At 40.5% G+C, this 27,638-nt stretch overlaps 1 protein-coding gene across 2 annotated transcripts in view; it reads left to right on the forward strand.

Moving 5' to 3' along the window:
• The window catches only part of PLD1 (phospholipase D1), a 370,836-nt gene that overhangs the window by 243,227 nt on the left and 99,971 nt on the right, over positions 1–27,638 (forward strand). For both annotated transcript variants that reach the window (XM_086944395.1, XM_086944394.1), the window contains 3 exons: positions 86–292; positions 5,124–5,343; positions 17,979–18,107. In XM_086944395.1, coding sequence (XP_086800521.1) covers positions 86–292; positions 5,124–5,343; positions 17,979–18,107 — 556 coding nt within the window. The remainder of the gene's footprint in view (positions 1–85; positions 293–5,123; positions 5,344–17,978; positions 18,108–27,638) is intronic.

A 27,638-nucleotide genomic window follows, 5' to 3' on the forward strand; every position in this document is an offset into this window, starting at 1 on the left:
CGAAATCAAGTTGCAGCTGTTCCAATGCTAAATGGGAGTGGGTCCAAGTATGCTGTTGCAATAAACACTTCACCTTTTTCTTTAGGTAATGAGACATCCTGATCACGTGTCATCTTCTGTGTATCTGTGGGCCCATCATGAGAAGATTGTGGTCATTGACCAGTCTGTTGCCTTTGTCGGTGGAATTGATCTTGCATATGGAAGATGGGATGATGATGAGCATCGGCTTACAGATGTTGGCAGTGTTAAGCGAATATTAGCAACACAAGCCATGTCAGCAATGAGCAGTGCGGTAAGACATTTTTTGTTCCTCTCATGCATACGGTTTGTCCCCGTCTTACTCAATTGTGTGTATAGGGAAGCTCTGCTATTGGCCAATAGACTTCTCTTTTTATGAACAAAAATGCAGCACATATGTTACATTTCTTCCTACTAACTGGCAGAATCTTCTCATTGCACATCTTTGTTCTGGTGAGTATTACGTGTGGACTTCTGCTTCATTTACAGTTCAACTTTGTTCTCAATCCATATAATCTTCTATGGGGTCCAGCTTAACTTTGATTTTAAAAAACGCCTGTTTATTTTAGTATGCATTACCAAAGTGGCATGTGTCCTCCCAAGCATTAGCCCCCAAGATTTAAAAAGAATAGATTCGTCACACACCAACAAAATTGATATATGTTGCCCATGATCTTATATAATGGTCCTGCCAGTTTTATCTGTACTGCACATGCTCTTGGGCACATATACTGGCAATGAAGCAATTTACCCTTTACTTTCTCCAGCAGGGAGGCCAAGTCATGTTTTATCCTAATCTTTTACTCTGTACATTGTGTGTCTTTAGGTTTGTTTAATTTTACCCGAAGGTCCTTTATATCAAAAGTCCAGGAGGTTTACCTTTATGATAGATGGCTGTCCAGCTGGCGATACTGACATTTGAAGGTGCCATGTGCATTTTAGTAGAAGCTTCAATGCCAAAATAGGCTTTTGTTTACCATGTTAGGTAAATGATTTCATTTTCATAGACCTCATAGGGACACACTTTGATAGTGTTGTTGCATTGATGTTAGTAATTTACTCTAGTTATTTATGATAATAGGGAAATGTCAGAATGATCTGCAATAGACTGAGATGGCGTTATCTAACACTTCCACAAGCATTCAAAGTCAGCTGGCCTCTTAGCCTATCCACAACCTCTCTCATGTCATGTAGTAATCCTCCAATATCCAGTTCACCAGATAAACCACTTAATATCTGTTATAAAACCCAATATTCGGAGTTATAATACCTATGCTACATCCTCCATAATCCTCCTTGACCTCTACCGGCTCTACCACTAAGGGTCCATTCTCACCTGGCCAACAATAGCCAGTAATCTACTTACTCACTTAATTGGTAGCCTTGCCCTTAGCATCCTGTGCCACTAATTAGGCCCTTAATTCATTACCTAGGTATTACTCCAACAGATACATGGTCTTGTGATAGGATTCAACTCCCTGAGAGTCTCTAGGTATAACATCTCTTCCTTTGCATTTTATTAGGCCTACTCTCCATAGTTCCTCAGTCTCCAAATGCTTCCAACTAGTTCCCTCTTGAGCCTTATTCATTCCCCTGGCTCCTCACTCTCCAACTATTTTCATATCCTACAATTAGTTTCTCCAATAGGACTCTGAACTTCACAAGTTTTATTGTAGAAACATTGTACCCCATATTTCAGTCTTCCAGCAGGCCCTACACACCCAGAAGGTCCTCGCATATTTAGTCCCAGTCTGGCTCCTAGTCGGCCCCTGCACTTTGTCACTGCCTGTCTCCCAGTCAGTGTTAGTCACTTGTGCTTAAACACTTTTTTGCCCCTAGTACTGAAATTGTGCTTTGGATGTGCCACATGTAATTAGTGTAATATATTATTTAGGATCACTGGAATTATGCAATTCTATATGTGTGGGGGTTTCTGCATAATATTGAATTACCGCATTTGCCACTTAATCCATCATTTACTGCATAAAATGCGGAACAATTGTTTCCAGCTTAATTGGTTAAGAAGTTACCAAAAAAGCAGCAATGTTTTCATGTGCAATAGAAGACCATTCGAAATGGTTAGTTGGTGATCTTTGAGTTTCTTATAGCTGTGTCTTTTTAAACTGGTATTATTGATGTGGAATCTTTATCCAGACAACTTTACAATGTGTAAAATTAACAAAATAATGAAGCAATACTGTCACAAAACAGGCCACATGGCACCACATAATTTGTGTTTTCTTGCCACATGACTTAGTCAACACTACTGCAAAATTAGTGACAGTTCGTGCAGGTAAGGTCAGTGGGGTGGGAGGTATGGTGTCAAAAGACAACAGATTCAGGGAAAAATAAATAAATATATAATTCTTGTTCCGTCTTCAGTCGACATCCGCCTCCCCGTGTTTACCTGCACAGACAACTGCTGTGCATAATTCCCCTACTGCATAATTCCAGTGACCCTGAGTCTATAGGGGAAAACTGAGTAGTGAAGATGGAAAATAAAGTTACAGGAGTGAGGCTGTGGCACCTAACAAGGATAACATCTTGGAAAGACTGTGCAGTTACATGAACTGTTCTATGGAAATCCTAACATCCCTGCTTAAAAACAAAATACATCATGTTTTATTAAGAATAGAGTTGCTTGCAGAGCAGTGACTTGTGCGACAATTTATAAAGTTGACTCGTACAATGATTGGAATATACTCCTGGGAACAATCCATTTTCCTTGGAAATTGCGAAAAGTGTCCTTCATCAGGAGCTGGTCAGGAAGGTCATCGAGTATAGCTCTAATTCTCGTGTGACTTGAGTGGGAGCGTTCAGCCTACACTTAACCAATGCAAGACAATAGAAAGCAGTTCATGTGAATCCTAATCACGTCTTTAGCACATTGAGAAATATGAAGAAGCTGCAGGTGGATTTGAGAGGATGTAGGTGGCACACCTTGGAGATCTGATCTAATCTTTCTTTTCTGACTGGAGCCGAATTTCTCTGTGAAAGAATGTCTCCAGTAAGGAGACATACCTTCAGAGCTTTTGTCAAAATAAGGAGAGTGCTCGAAGATGTTTTTGTGGGCTCTGGAGACAAAAGAAGCTATATAGCATTAATAATAGTGTGCCCTTGAGATCAAACATAAAGATCTTGGTTACTCTCTCTGGTTTATGGCTCTGCTGAAAAAATAATTCAGTGGAAGACACCCTACACCCATCCAGTGTTAGATAAACAAATATTCCATGTATTTTAAAATAAGAAACAAACCTGAAATATGCCATTAAATTTATGAATATGGAGAAAGAAGCCAACTTCCGAAGCGATGAAGTGGGCAATTTATCCTTTAAGACTTTGCTGGTTGTATATATATATATATCTGGTAACATTTTTGATTTTCAATATGAATAACTTCACTAATTTGAGGCAAATAATAACGCCTGTGCATGATTGGCAGTGATATACGTTAATTTGCAATCCTGATTTTCACACATTACCCTGAGCTGTAGGTTCCACAAACATTTGGTGGTATACTCTTACCCAAGTCTGCAAAGTTACCCAAATTCAATGCAACAGAAATATAAACGAAAACGCTTTTGCTCAAATGAAGAGTGGAGATTTTGCTTTTATTTCATTCATTTTGTCTGACTACCAGCCATAAATATTAAAATCGACTTACATAAATAATATAAAACAAACTTTTACTGATTTGTTTGAAAAGTATTTAAACTCGTATATCCTTGAATAACTAATACGAACCTACCGTGTCCAACACATTTAAAAATGCAAACATGTTTAGTAAAGCAGAAAGAGGTATTATCCATTATGAGGGATTGGTGGTGAAGTGTGATCTTCAGAAGTCACTGATGTGACTCCTTTTTTTTTATTCCCATAAATCTGCAGAGTTGCACATTAATTAGCATTTTCTGCACTGTCAGGAGCAGTCTGGAATTTGGAGAACATGTTTTCTGTTGCTGATGACATATAGGGTAATTGATTGACCCTCACTGAAAGAGATAGTGGTATCTATAAACAAATAAGTGCACATGCATAAATGGAAAGCCAACTCTTTCTTGTGGGGCTCAGAAGCATAACTCCCTGTAGAAGCTTTTTCAAAATCTACTGGTATTTGGTGCACTCTTGCACACTAATTGAACAAATATATACCTTGTAAAAAAGACAACATTGTTGTGATAGTTAATAATCGAGGGTCATGAAAAAATCCAGAAATGTGTGCCAAATCAGAACACGTAGAACATAAAGTACATTTATGGTTTCAAAACATAGTGAGATCCTGCTCCCACACAAACTGCAAATTTAAGTTTGGAAGGCTGACTTCATGTTCAAAGGCAACTCCTTGCCTCTGGCTTACTTGTTATTATTCCAAATGCCTTACAGCATGCTTGGATCTGCACTGCCCTCAAATCTTATCAGGAACCTGCAGAAATTGTGTGGCCTATTCACATGGATGTCCACCATAGTCTGAGCTATTTGAGCATAGGGAGTGCTTACAGGCATAGTCATCTGGAATGCAAATGTCATGCTGAGGTTCTGTCTATGATTACCATTCTTGTGAGAAGGAAGACCAATGCCTTACACTGAAGGGAAATGATCACCTTTCTTCCCCAACACCAAGTTATTCTTAATGGAAACCAGTGTTCTCTCCTCTTGTCTACACTCTGTAAAGTATTTCCATTGTTCACTGTATGTTTGTTGAAACAAATATAGTAAGAAGAGGCGGTATCCATTCTGGATGTTGTCAAACATTCACTTTGATCCCATAACATCTTTATAAGTCCCCAGGAGTCACTAGTTAAAGCTAGATCCCATGTCCTCTGTTCCATTTCTGTTTTCAAGCAAGCTAGCCCTCTCTTGCGAACGTAGCGCCACAAACCTCACAATACGCCAAACCCAATTGAATCCCAGATGACTAACAAAGTCTATTGAAGTACCTCCAACCAATGTTTTTAAAAGTGATCATGAGTTGCCATGTTTGGCACTTTTCCAATCAGATGAATAATTGGAGATATTATGCATTGATTAATCAACCCAGTTAAAGTAAGTTAGGGATAAGCAAGTTTTCAAAAGTAACACCAAATGATTTGTCTTTACATTTCTAGTTTTCTTCAGCATCTATGCAAGCTTTGAATTTGGAAATAAACGATGACTCTAGAACTAAAAAAAGTTTAAAGCAGAACAGTGCCGAGGATGTAGTGGACCTGTCAAAAATGAGAGGAATAGGAAAATCCAAAAAGTTTGCAAAATTCAGCCTCTACAAGCAACTCCACAAGCGCAACTTGCATAATGCGGACAGTGTCAGCAGTCTTGACAGTGATTCACGTAAGTATCACTATTGTCTTATATCAAATATGGACATGTATATTATTCTTTTAGATGTTCGATTTGATTAAGCGCATTTAATTAAACACTTAATGAGAGGGTATTTTTTTAATATTTCAGTTTAATTCCATATTTCTAAGTCATATTCATGTATTACTTACAAAGCCTTCCTAAAAGAATTGCCTTGAAAATAAGCATAGGAACAAGTCACACCTAACTTAGGTATAGCAGCCAAAAAGAAAGTGTTGTTCTCATGTGAGAAACAAAGGCATCTACATTTCAACTAACTTCTGCTGTAAATTCTTCCGGCAAATGTACATTAAACAGCAACTTCTCTCCAATGTTGTTGCTACTACTTTTACTACTACAAGAAACAAAAAAGCTATATATTTTCCCTGCATGGTGGGAGGATCATGTGTAATGCTCATGCAAATCTTGTGGTTCAGTATAAATGAATGAAGAACTATCGACCAATAGAAGAGAAGTGCGTCTGCAGGTGCTCTAGGCAGTCGGAGCCCATAGAATATCTTTAAGAAGCCAGTATAACAACATACATAGAACAGAATGATGTTATTTATTTTCTAAACCATATAATACTAACACATACAGATATCTCCAACCCGAAGATATGCACAATGCACACAATACTTTGCATAGAAATCACTTAAGTAGCACAGAATACACAGTGGTCCCCAGATGGAGGCCAAATAATATACTAAAATAGTGGTATGCGAACCACGATTCGAGTAAAGCCAATACTCGGAGGACGTAGAAGTGCCGGGGACCCAAGAAACCACCCAAGGTAAGTATCTAGAAGCCCCACGGAGGTTGTGTGCAGTGTATGAACATGACCACATTCTCTGTACAAATCAACGTGTAAGTCGCAGTTGCAGTTTAATAGAAAGACGACCTATCCCAGTGGGCCCTGAAGAAACCCTGTGGAAGACAAAAGGTTGGTGAGCCATCCCACCCGTGGATACCTTAGGAACAAGGATACCTGCACCAGAGAAGCTTGGTGCATAGGTGTGAAGTGGCGTCGGAAACCGCTGTCTAATCCAATGGAGGACTTCAGCAAGATGCTACTGCTGGGGAAGGTTGTAAGTGTCTTGTGGAACCCCATGGTGAATACAAGATGTGAAGAACCTGAAAGCAGAGTCTATGCCACTCAGGAGTGACGAGGATGCACAGAAGCCAAATGCCCACCAATGTTGGGTGCTGCAGGAGAGCTGTCAGTGACCTTGAAACTGCAGCTGCATGGACCAGGCTATGCTGTGGAAGACCAGGAGCCGTACTCGAGCTGTCTCACATCTGATGTTGAGAATTGAGGGGTCGGTGTCCAGCGGGACCACAAACAAACCTTAGTAACTGTAACCAAATGGAAGTTGAAAGAGGTGCAATGTCGAGACGAGCAAGGTCCAGGAGACTCATCACAAGCAGGGGAGTCAGGGCAGGCCCGAGCAATCAGGGAGCCAAAGAATTCAAAGGTGACCCTCGACAGGACCCACAGGCCGGAGGCACTTGGATGCAAGCGGACCTCGAGCAGCTTACCAAAGAAGCAGGCCCATGGTGCAAGCAATGTGGTGTGGTCGAAGATTCTGGTCACTGGAGATGCTTGAGGTTGGAGTTAATTGGAGCCCGAAGATTTTGATGGAAGGAATGTCACAAGCCTTTGCAATGGCAAGTCGACGCGGTGCACAGGGGTTTGGTTCCTGTGGCTCCGACAAGGTATACTGGCCTCAAACTTGGTGAAAAGACAGGCAGGCCTCGAGGGATGTGATGTGAAGAACCACCGCCTGTGTTGCTGAGCCTTTAGGAGTCCCTGGGAGCCTAGGATCAGAAGACCAGTCAGCTTGGTTGTGGTGCCTGCAGATGCAGGGAAGTGACTCCTTCATTTTAAGGGATATTCCTTTAGGTGTCTTGGATGCCCATAGGCCTTGGAAGGTTTCCTGTAATGTGCACAGGCACGGATATTGCAGCAGATGAGCAGGGCGAAGAGATCAGGAGCAGAAGCAGTCTTTCCGGTTTCAACCTTATGCCCAGAGCGAAGCCCAGCAAGGTCCAGAGTGCCCAGATGGTCGAAGTTGAAGTGGTGTCTGAATTGAATTGTGTCACATGACAAATCTAGGGACCCACCCTAGAGTATCTGAAGGAAAGGGTTGGGCCGATTCAGGGTCCGCTCCCAGGGTCCTGGTTTGGACAGTGAAGAGGATACTCCCATGTCCTTTGTCCAGTTTTGTGCCAGAGCAGGAGTTACAGATCCCTGAGCTGGTTTGAACTGGACTACACAAGGAGGGCACCAAATGTGCCTTTCAAGCAGATTTAGTGGCGCTGGCGAGCACTCCCACCCAGCCCAATACAGGAAACCCTGTCTAGGAGGTGGTCACACCTCCCTTTGACAGGATATCTATTGTTTTGCCTTCACCTGCTCGAGTTTGGCACAGCAGCAGGAGGGCAGAATTGTGTTTCTGGTTGGCAGCAGCCATATTGTGCTGTCTGAGTTTAGAAGACCGGTATTGGAAACACAGAGGGCCTAATGGAGGGCCTTTACAGTGCATACCTCCCAGTATGATTCAAACATGTTTGATACCAAACATGACAGGGTTCAGTACAACCAGTTTCAAGATGGTCATTGTGTAATGATGCAGTCCCCTTCTATATGTTATATGGCTGTCTCACTTACAACCTGAGAGAATGGACTCGGAAGGCTGTAGGGGTGTCCTGCTCATGCAGAGGCACCCTCACACTTGGAACCAAGCACACTGCCTTCAGGATTGGATAAATGCAAAAAGAATAGATCTCTTGACTAGGAGTGGATGTATGATTCATTCACCATTCTGTCCATCATTTGTTTGCGTAGCACTTCAGGATTGAATAGGCCTGTTGTAGGGGTGACTGATAGGTTTTAAGTGCAGTGATCCTGGGTATAGAGAAGCCTACATCTTTCGTAAGTGGCGCTAGCACCAGCTTACACAGGCTGCAATGGCAGGCCAGTAGTCACAATGCGAGTGGTCTTCCAGGGTAGGCATAGTACATGCTTCAGCCCCTGGGGGACTTTTGGTGTACCTATGACCTGGTTACCCTAGTGCCATATTCTTGGTACACCAGAGTCCAATCTGGGATGTACCCAAGTACTTACCATAACAATTTAGGGTAGACAGCACAGAGACTGGGGTCCTGAATAGCAGGAGCCCAGTCAGACTAGTGAAAACCGAATAGCACCAGGCAAAAAGTGGGGGTAACCATAAAAACAGATCGTACTTTTATATAATTATGTATTGCAATTTAGGTACAAAAAAAATAACATTTATTACAAGAGTTAACTGCAAAAATGAAACATTGTTGGTTGAAAAATGAAATTATACCCATCTTAACCCCTATAATACACAATGGAGACTGAGTATACCAGACCCCTCACAAACGTGTGATCAAGCTTTTAACCACTGGACAGCTATGCCTTATAGTTTGGTAAGAATCCTGCTTCTTTATCCTGTATGTATTCTGTCTGTTAGTTTCTCGCTCTACCTTCAATGATGCCAGCTGGAGACCATCAGATATAGGGCCAGATGTACGACCATTTCATTTACCGCCCCGCAATTTGCGACACATTGTGACTTGCAAATAGCGAGGCGCTAAATGAAATGTACATCAGTGTGTTTAACATGGTTTGCGATTCCCAATGAGGTCGCAATTGCAAGGCTCATTAATAATAATGAGTCTCTCGCAATTTGCTAGCCCATTGGGAATGGGTGGCCCTCCCAGGGATGGTGGCCTGCTGGGCTCAGCAGACCACCATGTCTAGGACTGCTCTTAAATAAAGCCGTTTTTTTTTTCTAAATGCAGCCCGTTTTCTTTAAAGAAAAATGTGCTGCATTAAAAAAAATTATGAAACGTTTTCGTTTAATTTTTTAAGGGCAGGCAGTGGTCACTGGGAACACTGCCTGCCCTTAAAAAATAATTTTGCATGCATTTGCAAAGGGGAAGGGGTCCCCTGGGAACCCCTTCACATTTGCAAATGCATTACCACCTACTTGAAGTATATAGTAATTGCGCCTGTTTGAGACCCGATATTTGGAAGGGAACGCCCCTTCCAAATAGCGAGTCGCAAAACCTATTTAGCGAGTTGCAAAAAATTGTGACTTGCTAAATAGGCTATGGACATGGCCCAATAGGTTTTTCCGCATGCAAAAAACGGGTTGTACATTTGGCCCATAGATCTTTAAATGGAGTTCCCATGTACAGTTTATTACTATTGTTGATGTGGTATTGTTTCATGGATTTTTGAATAATTATGAACAACATTCCAATTAAGAAGACAGTTAATCATTAGACCAACATATTGTCTTAAAAGCTTGATTTTCTATTACCCAGTTATACATTTTGTAAATTTGTACAATTGAATGTTCTTTTTGATTTGTTCTTCAAAATCATGTACTAATTAATCTCTTACCCTAATCTTGAACTATATATTTGATAGTGTCTGAAAGTTTCCTCTTAATAATTTATGAAGATAATGTAGTCCTGAAGATCAAGGTTACAAAATAAAGAGTAATACACTAGTCAACAGCATTTATACTGTCTACTGCTCTGCCAATTTGGAAGGATTTATTCCAAAGTAGATTCATTATTTTAGTTTTGGACTATTTTTATTGAACATAAATCTTGCTTTTAATTTTATGGACTATTATTGCAATGGCCATTGTGTATTATAAGGATTAAGATAGATATGAATTAATTAAATTATTCAACCAAAAAAATTTACAAGTTTCCAGTTAACATTTGTAATAAATTAAATGATATTTTCAAATTGAATTGTAATACATTATGAAGCTTGAGTAGGGTTTGTTTATATATTATTTTCTAAATTTATATTGTTTTTTGAGAATAACATAGTTTTGTCTTTAATTTATTATATGTTTAGAGGTATAGAGTAGTCTGTAGATGGTCATAGGTCTAACTACTGTAGACACAGCTTAACCAAAAGATTCAGGATTGATTCTTGAATATACATGAGTTTAAAGTTGATCTTTTTTAGAGTGCTTAATGAGGATTGTTAGACTTGGCATTTTCAGCGGGTTTACCCCCAGAGTTTTTGCTTTTTGGCCTCCTGTTTTAGACCCTGTATTTGTTGGTTTTAGAAGTGTAAATTGTATTATGGATTGGGGTTTCCATGATTGGCATATTTGATTTACTGGTGAGTCCCCAGTAAAGTGCATTGAGAGTGCACTAGTGGGCCTGCAGCACTGATTGTGCCACTGACAGAAGTAGCCCTGTAAAGGTATCTCAGACCTGCCACTGCAGTGTCTGCGTGCAGTTGGTAACTGCCATGTCGACTTTGCAAATGCACCCACTTGCCAGGACCTAACCTTCCCTGATCTTACATTTAAAGCACCCTTCAGGTATGCTAAGGTACCTCTGTTCGGCAGGGTGCTGTGTATGTTAAAGGTAGGATATGTACTTGTGTGTGTGACATGTCCTGGTAGTGAATTACAGTGTATTTTGTCTTCACTATGGAAAGGCTATCTGTCCCATATGATGAAATGTGAGTTTACTTATAACATCTTAAAAGTATATCTTCCCGTTGGGACAAGAGAGAAAGCTGGGGTTTAGAATGCTGGAACTTGGAATTTAAAGTAAAGATGATTTTTATAGTGTGTGTTTGAAAATAGCACTTTTAGAAATGTTCCTGCTTAGCTATCCTATGTGCCTCTGCTGGTCTGTGGATTGACTGCCTGGCTTTAGAGTGACAGGGGCTGGGGGTGTGCATTCTCTCATACAGCCACTTGGACGAGGGGGTTGATGTGTGGCCTGCCTTTCCTGAATGAGTCAGGGCTGGGCTGAATAGGCTTGGGCTGCATTCAGAGTAGTGGGAGGAACTTTCCCTAGTGCCTGAACAGGCCTGGTCTGCATTTAGAGTGGTGGGAGGGGATTTCCCTACAACTGAATAGGCCCTGTCTGCCTTGGACAATGCTGTCTCCATCTCTTGCGGGGAAGGTGGACCAGAGAGGACAGCATTGGTTTTGTCTGAGCACAAGGCCTCTCTGCACCAAGAGAACAAAGGTATCTGCTGTATAAATATTGGGGCCCAGACCCCAGTATTTTAGATTACTGCTGAACTAAAGAACCAGGCTGGAAATGCTGTCAGGAGGAACTGCCACTTTGCTGTATGCTCTGGTGTGTTGTCCTGCTGCCTGCTGCTTCTGTCGTGGGTAGGGAAAGCCTTGGAGTGTACTTTCATCATCCTGCTGTTAGAGTTATCTCCAAGGGCTTGAAGTAGAGCTTGCCTCCTGTTGGAAGTCTTAGGGATAGAAAAGACTTCAGAGAGAACTCTTTTGTGACCAAGAGCTGGAGAAGCTTTGCGGAGGAACTACCATGTTGCTGTGTGCTTTGCTGTGTTCGCCTGGAGTGGCTGCTTCTGTCTTTGGCATTGAAAGGACTGGGCTGAACTTTCTACAACTTCTTGTGTGAGTTTCTCCAAGGGTTTGAGGTAGAGCTTGCCCCCTTTTCAAGAAGTTCCAGTAACAGCAAAGACTTCAAGTTCATCTGTTACCAGCACTGGGGACTGTATGTTTTGGGCCGCAACAGAAGAAAAAGCAACCAGGCGCTGCCAAGGACGCCGCTGCTGCCTCCGTGTCCTGATGGCAACGGAGAGGGCATCGCCACACTTTGCACTGCAACCATGGTCTCCCCGATGACATCGCCACCGAGCCGCTGCTTGCACCACGACCTGTGGGCACTGCACTACACACTGCCTCACTTCACGCTGCCGCCCTGGTATCACCAAAGACGTTGCTCACTGCCAACATCGATGCTGCTGCTTGCATCATGGTTCGAGTGCACTGCTCGTAAGTTACCAGGTGCACAATCCTCATCCTGTATGGTATGTTTAGTATTTATAGGGATCAGGTCATGATTCTTCAGATACCATCACTCACACCTCCATTCTGAAGAATTTTAAGGGGGTACCCAGGGCCTCTAGAACTAAGCAATTTTGCAGGCCACAACATTTGTGATTGTATTTGCTTTTTTTTGCATAATCCACCATTTGCTGCAACATTTGTCGATTTCACCAAAAAACGTTTTTTTTAAAGTTCCAAACGGTGGTTCTGCAGATGGCAGGCCATTTGCAAAGATTAATTGATTACCTTTCAGTTGCTGATGGCTGTAATCTACTATTTAACTTGTAACTTATGAGTTTCAACTTTGCCCGGGCAGTACTGATTGGTGATGAAATGACGAAAATCATCACTAATTGTGCTATGTTCTGTTGCATAATTTACTTTTCTTGCCCCATAATTATGTCCAACCTGTTGCTAAATTTGACCCTCCATTGCCCTAAGGTTGTTACAGCCTGAATTGATACCCTTATTATGAGTATCCTAGGAAATGGGCTATTATTTCCCCTCCCACAGAGATACAATACCAGGGTTACTGGGAACTCCGGAGTGGGTAAACCCAGCTCAGTGAGTTGGAACTGGATGCTCCACTTAGAAATGTCGAAATATTGTAGGAATCTGACATTCCAGGTTGATTGCCCCTTTAATTCTTCATTTTGCCAGCAACTACAGGTGAATGTGAACAGATCTGCTGTGTTTCATAGGATTTCATAATACTCCTCTTAAAAGCCCCCTGGAATTAAGTAGTCACTCATAATGAGGTCCAGTCTGCTTGTGACATTTCCACTACTGCTCCTCTGTTTTAAGAAATTGTTGGGCATAGTTTTGTTAGGGCTGAAGTTCATAGCTTATCTATGCAACATACCCTTAGATTTAAATTCAAGTTAATAGAAAGAAAAAGTTGTGTAGTTTATCAAGATATCTGTGCTTCTGATGATAAAGAATGATGCGATGAACGAGATTGTAAACTAACTCATTATGTATTCTGCATAAGTGGTACCAACATAAGGCTAGTCATTCTCTGTCTGTGGTCATGCAAGATGTGTTTAATTAAGGGATAGGTAGAAGTAATTAAGTCATTATCTAGCCTCGACATCCCTCGCTACAGCCACATCACACCCCACCTGAGACCTGCACTGGCTCCCGGTCAACAAGAGGATAACCTTCAAGCTCCTCACCCACGCACACAAGGCACTACACAACACCGGACCAACGTCCCTCAACAGACGACTCAGCTTCTACACCCCCACCCACCAGCTCCACTCTGCCGACCTCGCCCTCGCTACAGTCCCCCGCTTCCGAAGAGCTACCTCAGGCTGCAGATCGTTCTCCCACCTCGCCGCAAAGACCTGGAACACCCTCCCCATCCACCTACGGCAGACCCAAGACCTGCTGACCATCAGAAAACTCCTCAAGACCTGGCTTTTCGAGCAGTCTCAGCATTCCCCACCACAGCACCTTCAGACCCTCAATGGTGACTAGTGCGCTTTACAAATGATATGATTGATTGATTCATTATAATCTGTGTGGGATGGGATGGCATATTTATAGGATGAAAGTAACTAAGTGTCAAACTCACACTTTCAAAATAGATAGGGAAAGTGTGTAGAGGGCTATTACTAGACTAACTAAACATAGTAGTTCTTTTCTTCATAGGAAATTCAAATCCTTAGAAGAAAATTCTCATTATTGCACCCAGACCTACTGTTAGAATCAATCTATTATGTTAGAAGTGGCCAAGTTATAAAGATTGAACAGCCTAAAAATCAGTTCCTTATGGGACATCATCCTGATTTGTGTATTCAGTCTTCTGTGTCATGTTGTTCAGGAGATGGCGTTGCTCAGGTAAATCATGCAGCAGGGCAACATCCAATTTCTTATTCAAAATGCATTACAACCATACCTGGGTTATGAAGATCAAGCCTAAAATTACAAACTAATTGCTACATTGGCTATTCCGAAAGTATCAATCATAGTGTTGGAAATATAATTTTTAGAACCTGAGATTGTAAAGGATTGTAGCCCAGTCCTCTACCAGCTTTTTTGCAGGTATATGCTTTAAAAATATGGAAACATTATTGATGGCATATGTGAGCTGTTAAAAAGCATTTGCACTTTCTACAGGTTATGAAATCTCTTACGTCAGGCATTCAAATGCCCTCCATGGCTTAAATTTCCATATGAAGATGTGCTATCAGTTGAGCATATCTGAAAAAGAGCTCACTCAATGTAATGATGGTGAGTCAAGGAAGATGATGTCAGAGATGTTGGGTGTTTTGTTTTGTGGTCACAGTGAGTTCAGTGGTGTTTTGTGACTTGTTCTATTAGAAGTTGTCTAATGCCATATTTATATTTGTGTGGTGTCATAATAATATTCACAATAGGTTTACAGTGGTGTGTTGTTACTTGAAGTATATGGACACCAAATTAATGTCTAGAAGGCATTTCTCCACATTTCCAATTTCAATCAAGATCTTTTTTCATCCAAACAATGCCAAAAAGTTCTACATTTACCTCAATTAGATGCCTTTTTCTTTAGACAGCAGTAGTTCTTCATACTATGTAGGAACATTAAAAATTCAAATGTATTCATAAATATAGGTGCATTGATCTAGTGTCTACACTGAGGAAGTTTTCCTGTTTTTTTTCTCTACTGTTCCATCTAGAAAGTGTACATCTGGCAGTGTATGTACTGTAGATGTATTTTAGCTCACGGTATTATTTGGCTGTTGCTTATTGAGATTTTAAAATGAGGACATGTAACCATGATGTGGGACAGGATTGGCGGGTATAATATAGCAAAACCCTTTCTTTTTACGTCCGTCCCCTGCAGAATTTTCTTTAAACTGTCCCCATTTTCTATCGAGAAACATTTTTCTTACCATGGTCATTATGACTTTGTACGATTTTTTTCATAGTTTTCATTTAATTATGATATTCAATTTTATTGCTCTTTAAAGATGCTTTATATTATTTTACATTAATTGTCTACTAACAATCTGATTTTCAGTTTGAGAATTACAGAATTACTCCGTCTGACTTGATCCTTTAGTTTGCTGAGACTTTTACCAGACTCTTAAGAGTTTTCTGCATGATTTTCGTTCGGAAGGGATCCTATCTCTTTCTCTTTTGTCCATGTCTCTACTTTCTGTTGATTGATATAAACCATTAATTTGCTATATCATTGTCCATATATTATGAATAGCATCACATTTTGAAATTTCTGTTCTTCTGATAAATAACCCCTTCCTCCTGGTTTTAGATTTAGATCTCCGCCAAACAATTGACTACCCTGAAATCCTTTTTAGTGTGTCCATTAAAATTTGTATTTCTTTAAAGGGACATTGTAATTTATTTACTTTAAGAAACTGCACATATAATTAAAACAATATGACATCCGTCTGGATTCTAACCCTCATGCTTACCCTAATCCTAATTTTTATGGTAACCTTAACTCTTAAACCAACCTAATATCACCGCTACGTTCTTATTTGTAATTTGTATTTCAAAATTAAACACTTCCTCTGTATTACCGATACAATATTTCTTTATCTAAACATGATGAAAATATATATTGTTTCATACTTAATATTAAATACACATTTTTTCGGATGTGATCACAACCATAAAAGATTTTTTTTAAACATGGCAGAAAAAACATAATTACAATAGAAGTTGAATAAAAACACAGCGCGAAGAAGCAAGGTCCAAACGGAGTGTGTTGATCTAATAGCAGCCCTCAAGAAGTTTGTGACTACAAAAGAGTATGATCGTTAGGCAAAAGCTGCAAGTACATGAGTTCTACACGGCTTGTCTGAACTTCATAGATTTTAAAAAGGCTGAAGAAACTATCTCCGCGGGTAGCTAAAATATTTACACAGGAGGACAAAGTGTAGGGTGTCCAGTGGAGACCTAGAGCCGGAGCCACAGGGCCCTCTGACTTTGAAAGAATAAATCCAGACGGGGACGCCAGGAGATAATGGAGTTGATTAAATCTAAATGGAGTTACTAAAAACCTGTTGCTAGCACTTGTGAGGATAGAGAGTTAGTTCTCCATACCCTGCACTGATTTTAGCTAGGCATACCCTCTCAAAGCTGGTTTCAAAAGCTCAATGTTTTCACGATAAGCAGCAGCATGTTTAAAAAACAGCTCCTTTACCCTTTTGAGGTGCTAGTATTTTATTCAATATTATGGAAGCTTGTATTTTTCTTTATTTTCACAATTTACTACAAGGAGAATAATGGAATGAATTATGCTTGAATTTAGTGCAGTTTCTTCGAACATCCAATACCTGGGTGTTGGTGACCCTTGTTTTAAACTCCCTAGTTTATTAAATATTTAGCATATTGATGGACTCCATCATTGTATTTGGGGCCAAATGTACCGCCATTTTTAGCGGCTACAAATGAAAAACCAACTAACTACTAAAAAGGGTTGTAGCATGTACCTACCCTATTTTTCAAGTCTGGAACCTATTACTGGCTCGTGAAATAGGGTTTGCACGTCGCTATTAGGAAGGTGCATGCCAAGGACGTCCAGTCCTAATAGCGAGTCGCAGGGGGATGTACGATTGTTTAAAGCAATCATAGTTGCCACCAATTTCAAATAGATGGTAAGCCAGTCACAAATGGAAAGGGGTCCCCAAGGGAACCCTTCCCCTTTGTGTTTGGCGGTGAAAATATTTTGTAAGAGAAGGCACTGGTCCCACTGCCAGCTCTTAAAAATGAAAGGAAAACTTTTCATGTTTCACTTTTAAAAGCATCCCATTTTCCTTTAAAGAAAACGGGCTGCCTTTAAAAATAAATGTTGCTTTATTTGCAAAGCAAACACAGACTTGGTGGTCTGCTGTCCCCAGCAGGCCGCCATACCTGTGATAGTAGCCCATTCCCAATGGGTCACAAAATGCGACCTGCGTCATGAATATTGATGAGGGAGGTCATTTGTAACCCCATTGGGAATCACTAAAAGTGTCTCAGACATATTAGTACATTGCATTTGCAAGATGCAAAAAATCATAATTTCTGACCCACAAAACAGAATGGACGTACATCTGGCCCTTGTTTACATCTCCAGTCTGTTTTACTTCAAAATTGCCTGAAGGCCTGTTTTGGGTCCATCTTATTGGTCATATTCGAAGTTTCTAACCTACAATCAGACTTTGAAATGTCTTTCAGCACCAAACACATCAGTAACGTTTGGTTGTCCTTTTCACTTTGTCAATGTGTAATGGATGCTCAGAGAACCCTTCATGTATGTAGATGCCTCAATAAAGAAGTATGGAGCATACTTGATGGCCACAGTGTTCTAATGTTCTGTCGTGTTCCAAGACCATTATTAGCGGCTCGAGATTAATTCATAAGTTATTTTATTTTTTTTTAACAGCAATATCTACCCTGCTTGGTAAAATCATATGCAAATTATTTGTTGTGTATTATAGACTGCACAAACACTGTATATTGTTGAAGCATTTTGTAAATGGAGGATTTCCAATAAATGCATATAGACTCTACTCTACTTACTGCCTCATGACTGTAAATAAACCTAATTGTGTACACTGTGAGCCGAGGTCTACGGTAGATACTGCATCACTTGTATCACCAATGGTTCTTCTTTTATTTCCTGCATGACACCACCTTGTCTTTCTGTATTGCTAAAAAGGAAAATAGAAACATGCATTTTCAGTTATAATATTCAACTATTTATCCTACCTTATTTTGTGTCCCTTTCATATCTGATTGTAGATAGGGGATCTATTCGCAGCCTGCAGACTGGTGTTGGAGAGCTGTTGGGGGAAACCCGTTTCTGGCATGGCAAGGACTATTGCAACTTTGTCTACAAAGACTGGATTCAATTGGACAAACCTTTTGATGGTAAGGACCTCTTTTATCTGTAAGACAGTTTACTGCAGAGCAATAAAAATCATTAATTGAAAACAAAGTGCTGCTCATGCACAAAAGTCTTTGCATCCACAAAATCAGTGCAGAAGTAGTTATCTTCAATGCACAAAAAAGCATTCCATTTTCAAATAGGTATTACAAATTACAATACAAGTACTGTGATCCCTTGTTATGTTATGTTATTTGGGATTTCTAAAGTGCGCGGCTACCCCAAGCAGTGTCCCGGCACTGCGAATGGAAGGTAGGGCTAACGAGAACGTGGCAGTAAGCTAGCAGATGTCAACTAGTGAAGAAAAAGAAAGGTTTTCAATAATTTTCTGAAAGGAAGGAGGTCTGTGTCTGTCTCAGCTCCAAAGGGAGGCTGTTCCATATCTTTGTTGCTTGATATTGAAATGACTGACCACCAATTCGGGCAAGCAAAAAATTGGGGACGCAGGCTAAGTGTTGCAGATATCAATATACGACATGGGAAATAGAATTTAACTCTCTTCCTAACGGACGGGCCCCCAGTCTGTGAGGAGACTTAAAAGTCAGGACCATAGACTTAAATATGATCCTCTTCCGGATTGGGAGCCAATGCAGGGATTTCAAATGACTAGACATACGTGTTCTAGGCCCGAGCATAAAAATAGCCCTAGCCGCGGAGTTCTGCACTACCTGCAGGCTTGTCAGTAGATAGTCCGGGATTCCCAAGTAAAGACTATTAACGTAGTCAAGTCGGGACAGGACCAATGCCTGGACTACAGTTTTTCTGTGCATTACAGTAAGGAGGGGCAGAAATTGCCTGAGCATTTTCAACACTCCAAAGCAGGAGCCTGCGACCACTTATACTTGGGAGTTCATAAATAGATTGTCATCGATTCTTACTCCCAGATTCTTAACTGACTTCACCGAGGCTAGGGGAGGAGACATGTCCTGGGGCCACCAATTTCGCCATGCTGTATCTGAGGGGAGGCCAAAAAGGAAGATTTCAGACTTGTCTGGGTTACACTTTAGTTGGTGAAGTTGAAACCACGAAAACACTTCTGAGAGGCAGGCGTTTATTGTGTCACCATTTAGATCTGACTTTCTGTCACATGTGAAGAGCAATTGAGTATCGTCTGCGTATGAAACGATTTTAGCTCCATAAGCTTCAGCCAGATCTACTAGGGGTGACTTATAAAGGTTAAACAGTGTGGGACTAAGAATAGATCCCTGCGGGACCCCCACCTTAAGTGATGGAGTAGATGCTGAAAAAGGGGGGGACCAGACTGTTTGCTGCCAATTTTCTAGGAACAAAGTAAAACACTGAAGTACTGTATTCCAATAACCGCACTCCAACAGTCTTCTTAGGAGCTGTTCATGCGGTACGGTGTCTAAGGCCGCAGAGAGATCTAACAAAATCAATGCAGACTTCCCTCCCTGATCTAGGGTCTCCTTGATGACTTCAGAGACCTCTAGGAGTGCGGTTTCAGTACTAAAGTTGGATCTAAATCCAGATTGGCTTTGATGGAAAATAAGTTGGCTTCCGCTTAGCTGGTAATCACTTCATTCACATATTTTTCCAAAACCTTGGAAAAGAATGGAAGCAGAGATATTGGTCTAAAATTAGTGGCTTGCTCTGGGTATAATCTAGTTTTTTTCAGTAAGGGCAATATTTTTGCCTTCTTCCACCTGTCAGGAACCTCACCAGCCTCCAGCAATAAATTCAGAACCCGGTTGAGTGCAGGATTGACGATCGCGGCAAAAGCCACCATTGTCTTGGCCGGCCACAGGTCAGATGGAGAACCTTATTTTAGGGTCTTCATTACTTCCAGGGATTTGTCCAAGGATATACGGGGGAAGTGCATAAGTGGTAGACCCTTTGGCTGAGAAAGAGGGATGAAAGACGCTTGACTTTCACCTTCTGGCCTCAGCGTCTCTAAAAAAAGTATCAGCTTTTCTTTCTCATGAAAGAAGGAGGCTAAGTGGTTAGTCCAGGCTTCCGTGGGGTAAATACTCTTTGACTGTTTTAAAAATATCTTTACTCTGATTAGCAGACTGAGCTATTTTAGAGGGGAGGAAGAGTTTTTTCCCTTCAATTACTTTCTTATGGTATTCTTTTTGTGCTAATTTGAATATGGTCTTGGCTGAGGGGTCAAAAATGTTACGCCAGGCCCTCTCCAAACGTTTATACTCACTCTTCCTGTTCCTTAGTGCGGCGGTAAACCAGGGTGCTGAGGCCCGTGAAGCTTTGCTGTGGCGCTCTGTGAGGGGGAAAGCTTGCCTGCTCGTGATTGGAGCCAGTTTTCAAGTTCCTCAGTTTTCAAGTTCCTCTGCATCCTCCTCCACCTTGTGGAAGGAAACAGGGTGAGTAGTTAAGATTCTGGAGAGGGGGTCAGCTGTAATTTGGCTAAATGGCCTATAACTCCGGGACGGAGGTCTTCCCTGAGTTTTACTGAGGTTGGAACCCCTTCTGAACATAAACTCTAGCCAGGCATGGTCGGTCCACACTAACGAGACCGGATCTAAAAATACCATTTTATCCATGGAAAAGACCTGATCCAGAATATGGCCTTTCTTGTGGGTTTTTAGAAAAATAGATGGTAGCATATTCAAGAGAGCTAAGGACTCGTAAAGTCTCCTCGGCCCGAGTCTGTGTCATTGTCCATGTGAATATTGAAATCACCAAGGACTAGGCAGTGCTTGAAAGTGATGGCTAGAGATGAGGCAGCATTGCTAATAGTGTTAAGAAATTCACCCGCAGGGCCTGGGGGTCTATATACCAGAATGCCGGCCACCAATTGTTGTGCCGATACTCTGATATGAAAGCCCAGGCTCTCTGCACCAGTTATTTCAGCTGTGTTTTTCATAGTGCAGGAGAAGTGATGTTTAAAGATAATAGCAATGCCACCCCAATGCCTCATGTCCAGTTCGTCTTAAGTATACAATAGTCCGGAGGGATGGCCATGGCAATAGCGTGATTAGAGGTTTCTCTAAGCCAAGTTTTGGTTAAAAAAAGAAAATCTGGACTCTGGTCTACTAATAGATCATATAATTCAAGAGTGCGTTTGCTAAGCGAGCGTACATTAAGCAACGCTGCTTTTATATGTTCCTTCTCCAAATCCGTGTTAGTTTTGTCATCAGGCAAAATACCCTTAGATACCTGAGACAGTGGCTCTCCCATGTCTTGATTGGAGACAGCCCAGTCACAGCTATTGCATACCGGGTTGCAGCTGCTTAAAAGCGTGGGTGCAAGAGAGCAGCTGTTCACACAATTGGACAAGGCCATCAATTGGGGCCTGTTGTAAATTGAAAAGGGTAGTCAAGGGGTGTTGTTCCCTTTAGCAATTCATGAGGGAATGCTAGATGACTTTGCAGTATTGTTTTCAGTTGCAAGCCATGAAATAGTAGTACAAAGTGAATGCTCTCACAACTTGTTAACTTACACTTGGATTTTGCAGTCTGCAGACATTAGGTGTCGCAGACAATGGTCCCATGATCCACTGAATGCACTCCCCAAGATCCCATCAAAAAAGTTCCACTGGTTGTGTACATTGTACATCATAAATATTAGGATCATGGTCTGCTGTCCCCTGCATCCCTCTCCCAGCATTCAGTATTTTTCCCCAGGACATTGTAGTTCTACTCCTGTCTCATTAATATTTTTGGGCATTTTAGCACTTTCTCATGCAGTGCAATTGTTTGAGTATGCCTTGCATGGTAAATGGACAGACTAGTCTCCACGCAAGGTGAAAATTGTGCTGCGACCAACCTCTTTTGTATACCAGACTCCTTTTGATGATTGTTTGATCAAAGGATGCTTTTTGCACATCAGGATATTTGTATTTTCCGGCGTATAAGACGACTTTTTAACCCCTTAAAATGTTCTGGAAAGTTGGGGGTCGTCTTATACGCCGGGTACCAAACTTTACGGTATGTGTTCATGCGTTTTTACATAGTGCGGACTTCACCCGAAGGTGTCAGACCGCTTCTCAATAGAAAATGGTGCATTACAGGAGGAAAAAGTGACATGTGTGCAAGTAGAGGTACGGTATAATATTGAAATAAATGGAGGGCACTCAAACATAAGAACTAGTGTTACGTAGGTGATGGTGGCACTGTGGAAGCACTGTGCAAGTATCGATAGCAAATAAAAAGTAATAGGCATATAGAACAAATGGCGCCGTGAATGACCAAAATCGCTATGCAGGACTGCGTTGGAAGTGGGGGTAGTCTTATACGGCGAGTATAGCATGAAACCTACATTTTATCATGAAAAGTAGGGGGTCGTCTTATACGCCGAGTCGTCTTCTACGCCGGAAAATACGGTACCCAACGAAAAACTATGATTTACTCTATTAGGAGGACACGGTAAAATGAAATGATGAGCTAACTAAATACCACAAGAATTGTGTAGGCAACAGCGTGGCAGTGTGGGTGAGGGAAATAGTGAAAAAGTGGGTGGTATTACCAGATGCTGCAAATATCCAACAAAGAAGAATGTTCACAGAAGGCTAACTTAGGTTATTCACTGGGTTAGACGTCTGCCACCTAGAACTATTTAAACCTTGCAGCTTACTGTTCTCAATTCTACTACAGGGACTATATGGACTACTTACAAAAAAACAAAAAGTTTAGTTAACAATATCAGTGGTACTTATTTTATGAGGTAGAACCCCTGGGCTTTTTTTCTCTAGAATTAGGTGTCAGATTGTTGAGCTGCAAGTTATAGACAAATTCATGTCACACAAGCTTCAGTGTCTCATGAGCCTTTACTCACAAAGAAACCTTCTCAATGAAAACATAATAACACAATAACTAATACTTAGTGCTTGGTGAAAGATTAAAAATGTATTGGTCCTCTTCCTATATTCTTCACATTTACCATTTCTAAAATTCATTTCTTAACAATTAATCACAGAGTATATTCCATTCAAAAAAACGTGGGTAATAAAGTTAGAGGAAAAACTAAAATGTTATTCATAACAAATAGGAAAACCACAAATGAAAAGTGCACAGTTTGAGTTGTCTAAGCTGACTGAGATTAAGCTCAAACATGTCACGAGTCCACAATAAGGTAGGTTTTCTCTTTGCTGAAGAAGTCAACAGTGGCCTTTAGAAAAAACATTTAGCAAAAAAAGTTAAGTAGGACCAGAATGATTGCTGTGTCTAATCGAAGCTTCAGGGTATGATATAGGTCTTGTGGAGGTCTGTGGTGATGTCCAGACATCTGGTTTAAAAGATCTGAGAGAGAGTAAGCCACAAATTAGAACTGAGCCATGATTGCTCCCAGCTAGCCTGCTGATGTTGATGGTTCCAACGAGTGGGTTATTCAACATAGGAGAAAATTGGTAAAAAGCCTTTACAACGAAACTTTTACAACGCACTACCATTACGATGCAACCATTACAACGCAAACCATTAAAACGCATTGCGCTGGGGGGCGCTCTAGGATAGGGAATAGATTTAATTTACTATCCAACACCTTCCCTACTATCCACGGGGACTGGAGTTGGAATAGTAAATTAAACTATTCACTATCCAGCACCCCAAATCACTATGCGTTGTAATGGTATGCGTTGTAAAAACTGCGTTGTAACGGCATGCGTGGTAATAGCGTGCGTTGTAACGTCATACATCCGTGAAAATTTGGTTCTGGAAAATGTAAAACGTAACCAAACTGAATTCTGTATTAGAAAAGGGCTTTGGAGGTTGGGACATGTGTCAGAGCCCTTGGAGAAGTTTGGATTTTGTATTAGAAGATCACTGTATAACCAAGGTGCAGAGTTAAGCATGCACCTGCAGCCTTTTTGTACACAATAGTCTGCCTGGTCAAACATTTCACCTTCAGTCTTTAAACATTTATGGTGCTGTAGTCGACCATGTGATTTAGACCAGTTGGCTATATCAGATAAAGCTGCTTAAAAACTAGATACTTCTTATTTCATTAGTTTCAGTAAACGGAAAAGCAGCCGGGTTGTGAGAGACTGCACTACCTATGTCAGTCACATGGTGAAAGGATATTGCCCACCTCAAATGATCACCCCCCCCTGTACACAAATTGAAACATGCATAGAATGTGGATGAGAGGAAATATCAATTAGTAACAAGTAGAGCAATGTGACATGTACAAAGTGGAAAAACAATCAGTAGTCGTTGGTCTTTGTGTATCTTTATTTCAAATACGCCTGGTATGTGTCTTGTTGGAGACAGCCAATGAGTTTCACCCAAACAAGGGCTTTTTCCGGGGCAAATGATGAAGCATTATATGCCTTGCAAGAGTTTGGCGTGGTGTATCCGGATTAGGTCGTAAGGCCTCAAGCCTAAGCAGCCGCCTGTATATCCTAGTCAGTCGAATATAGTTATTTCCTGTAGGTTCAGCTAAGCAGCCAGTAAAGCTTCATTAGAAGCGAGAATATAGGTATATATCCAAGTGTAGAGTGATTCCAACCGTGTCCAGATAGCGTCTTGTGCTTAGCTTTCTGATTTCATTAGTGCCTGATAGAATACTGTCACCTGGAGAGAGTTTTTGAAGCACTGTATGGGCATTTGAATGTCAGTATTGGGCCGTAGAATGTTGTGGAAGTAGCAAGGACCCCCTGAACCACTCATAGGTTGATTCCTAGGACAGGGAAAATTTCATCAATGTATTAACACTCCTAGGCAATCTTCGGTTTATAAAGGTGTATAGACAACTAGACTATAAGTCAGACAGCATTAATAAATATTATCTAAGACAGATAACAGCTAATAAAAAATGAAAATAGAAAATCAGAATAAATTGTTTTATTTTTATAAAATGTTAATTAAAAAATCCTCACTTAAGGATTAGGAACAAAACATACATTGACTAAATATATATATCACAGAAGGACATTTTAATAATAAACAATATAATACTGTGAGTCATAAAATCAAATTGTGGCAGAAAAATTATTCTTTTCGACGCGCGTTTCGGCGTAGTGGAGACGCCTTCTTCAGAAAGCCACGTATTTAAAATCTATTTAAACAAAATTATACAAAAAAGAGACCAATATTAACATTTTCGTATTGAATTAATAAACATAGCAAATTTCATATACACAAAAATATAAATAAAACAGTAAATATATAAAACAGTAAATACTATCTATTCATATATATTTAGTCAATGTATGTTTTGTTCCTAATCCTTAAGTGAGGATTTTTTAATTAACTTTTTATAAAAATAAAACAATTTATTCTGATTTTCTATTTTCATTTTTTATTAGCTGTTATCTGTCTTAGATAATATTTATTAATGCTGTCTGACTTATAGTCTAGTTGTCTATACACCTTTATAAACTGAAGATTGCCTAGGAGTGTTAATACATTGTTGGGCCGTAGAATGCTCTGACTGCGCAGATCACTGCGAAGAGCAGCATTGGGAAAAAAATTTAAGGATCTGCACAGCTGAAGAAAAAGTAGATGTATGGTGATGACCATATGATAAGTCCTGTCAAGTTGTTGTGGAGGATTATAAGTGATGTTGGTTGTAAAGGGGGAAACAAACTCCAGAGTGCTACAACTGTTATGGGTTTTCTGTGCGTTCTACAACCTTGGCTGCCAAACATGCTTCATAAGGCAAATTCCCCAGTTTTTAGGATAACATTTTGTAGCCAGACAATATATACAATGTTACTTGCCATCCCCCCAAGTGCCATATGCAAAGCATTTTGAAAGTGGGTAATTTCATCAATGATGTAATTGATTATTATTTGTATTGCCATCTGCTGCTATGTGCATTATATTTTCGAGAGTTAAGATTACATAATTAATGTTATGGAATTAACTAGTTATCAATGTATATCAGATCGTAAAGTAGTGCAAGAAAAAATAAATATGGATATATAAGATATGGCTGTAAGGAGGTATTAACATGTAAGGAGGTAAGTAACTGTACTGATGGCAGTGCAAAAGAATACAGTGATCTTATGCGGATGACACCGTGCTAATGGCTTTGACAGCTAACAGCCTCCAAAAATCACGTAATGGCTTTCCAGATTTTATGGTAGCACTGGATCTAAAAGTAAATTTATTAAATCATATGATATGGTGTGTGGCCCCCAAAGAAACTAAAACAAGAACATTTGCTGTAAGGGGTAAGATTATTGATAAGTTCTCCAACTTTACATATCTAGGGAACATTTTTAATAACACTATGAATTGGGATTCCCTTATTACTGCAAGACTTTAACATACTAGTCGGGTTGTGGAGGGGTTATTCTGCTTTGCCTGCAAGTTAGGCCACATGCCTGTGACAGAATTGGTTACCCTCTACAAAGCTAAATGCTTATATGTGGCATCTTATGCGGCAGGAGTTTGGGGTTACCATAAAAAGCCGACACTTGCAGGTCTTGGAAAATAAATTCATAAAATGGCTATTGTCGACCTAAATAGTGCCCCCACACTTTTTTGTCATCATGAGTTGGGGCTGAACTATCTTGAAGATCGAATAGATATTGCCCATTTGCTTCTTTGGACAACAATCTGGCTATCTGAGGACTTAATGTTCTCAAGGGAAGTCATTACGGACTGTACCAACTTATATAGCACTTTGTCAATCCATTAGCTACAATTCATCATAAAAGAGGCACATTATTCTGGGGCAAATATGCGCCGCTTGCAACTGGTTGTTACAGGTGCCTCATGTTTGTTCCCCACAGAACAGCAATTTTATCTACCTTTACCACAAATTCTCAAACACGATTCTTTTTGACTAGATTGTGTTTAAGCACCTTGAAATTTTTAGTGGCATTTCCCAAACAAGGTTCTAGACTGAAAGAAGAGATGGTTGTTGCTCTCGCTATTTGCAAAGAAGGAATAGGACTCTGACCTATTTTGGACCTTCGACCTTTGAATGCTCAAATGTGCAGATGACCTGGATCCTGCCTACTCTGGAGCCAGGAGACTGTGTGGTGCTGGGCTGGCAGAAATCTTATTTGCTATTTGCAAAGAAGGACTAGGACTCTGGCCTATTTTGGACCTTCGACCTTTGAATGCTCAAATGTGCAGATGACCTGGATCCTGCCTACTCTGGAGCCAGGAGACTGTGTGGTGCTGGGCTGGCAGAAATCTTATTTTTATATACCTGTTCTGCAATTCTTTAGACATAATCTGTGGTTCATGGTAAGCCTGGAACATTTTCATTTTTAAACGCCCTTTGGGTGTTTATTTAAGCAACGACGGTGGTTTCTTCACTCAATGACTGGCTGTTGATAATGGGCTTGCCACAATTTACTGTAGCCCACTTCTAGGTGAACAATGGCAAACAATGTGATACTAAACATTCCCTTATTATCAATATCAAATCAATGAGTGGTCTTATTTTGAGGCTTCGCTTACACATTTCTTATATTAAGGAACACATTTTTGATTGATTAAACAAACCAACCATCCCATGATATTTGCTATTTGTTTTCCCATATTATTTATTACCAGTAATAATGCCAGCTTCCTACAGCACATCTTAATGACTTTGAGCCACATGCTTTTTATGGAGAAAATCTTTCTCCTCAGCATCTT

Source organism: Lissotriton vulgaris, chromosome 11 (genome assembly GCF_964263255.1).
Source record: "Lissotriton vulgaris chromosome 11, aLisVul1.2, whole genome shotgun sequence".
Taxonomy (NCBI): Eukaryota; Metazoa; Chordata; class Amphibia; order Caudata; family Salamandridae; genus Lissotriton; species Lissotriton vulgaris.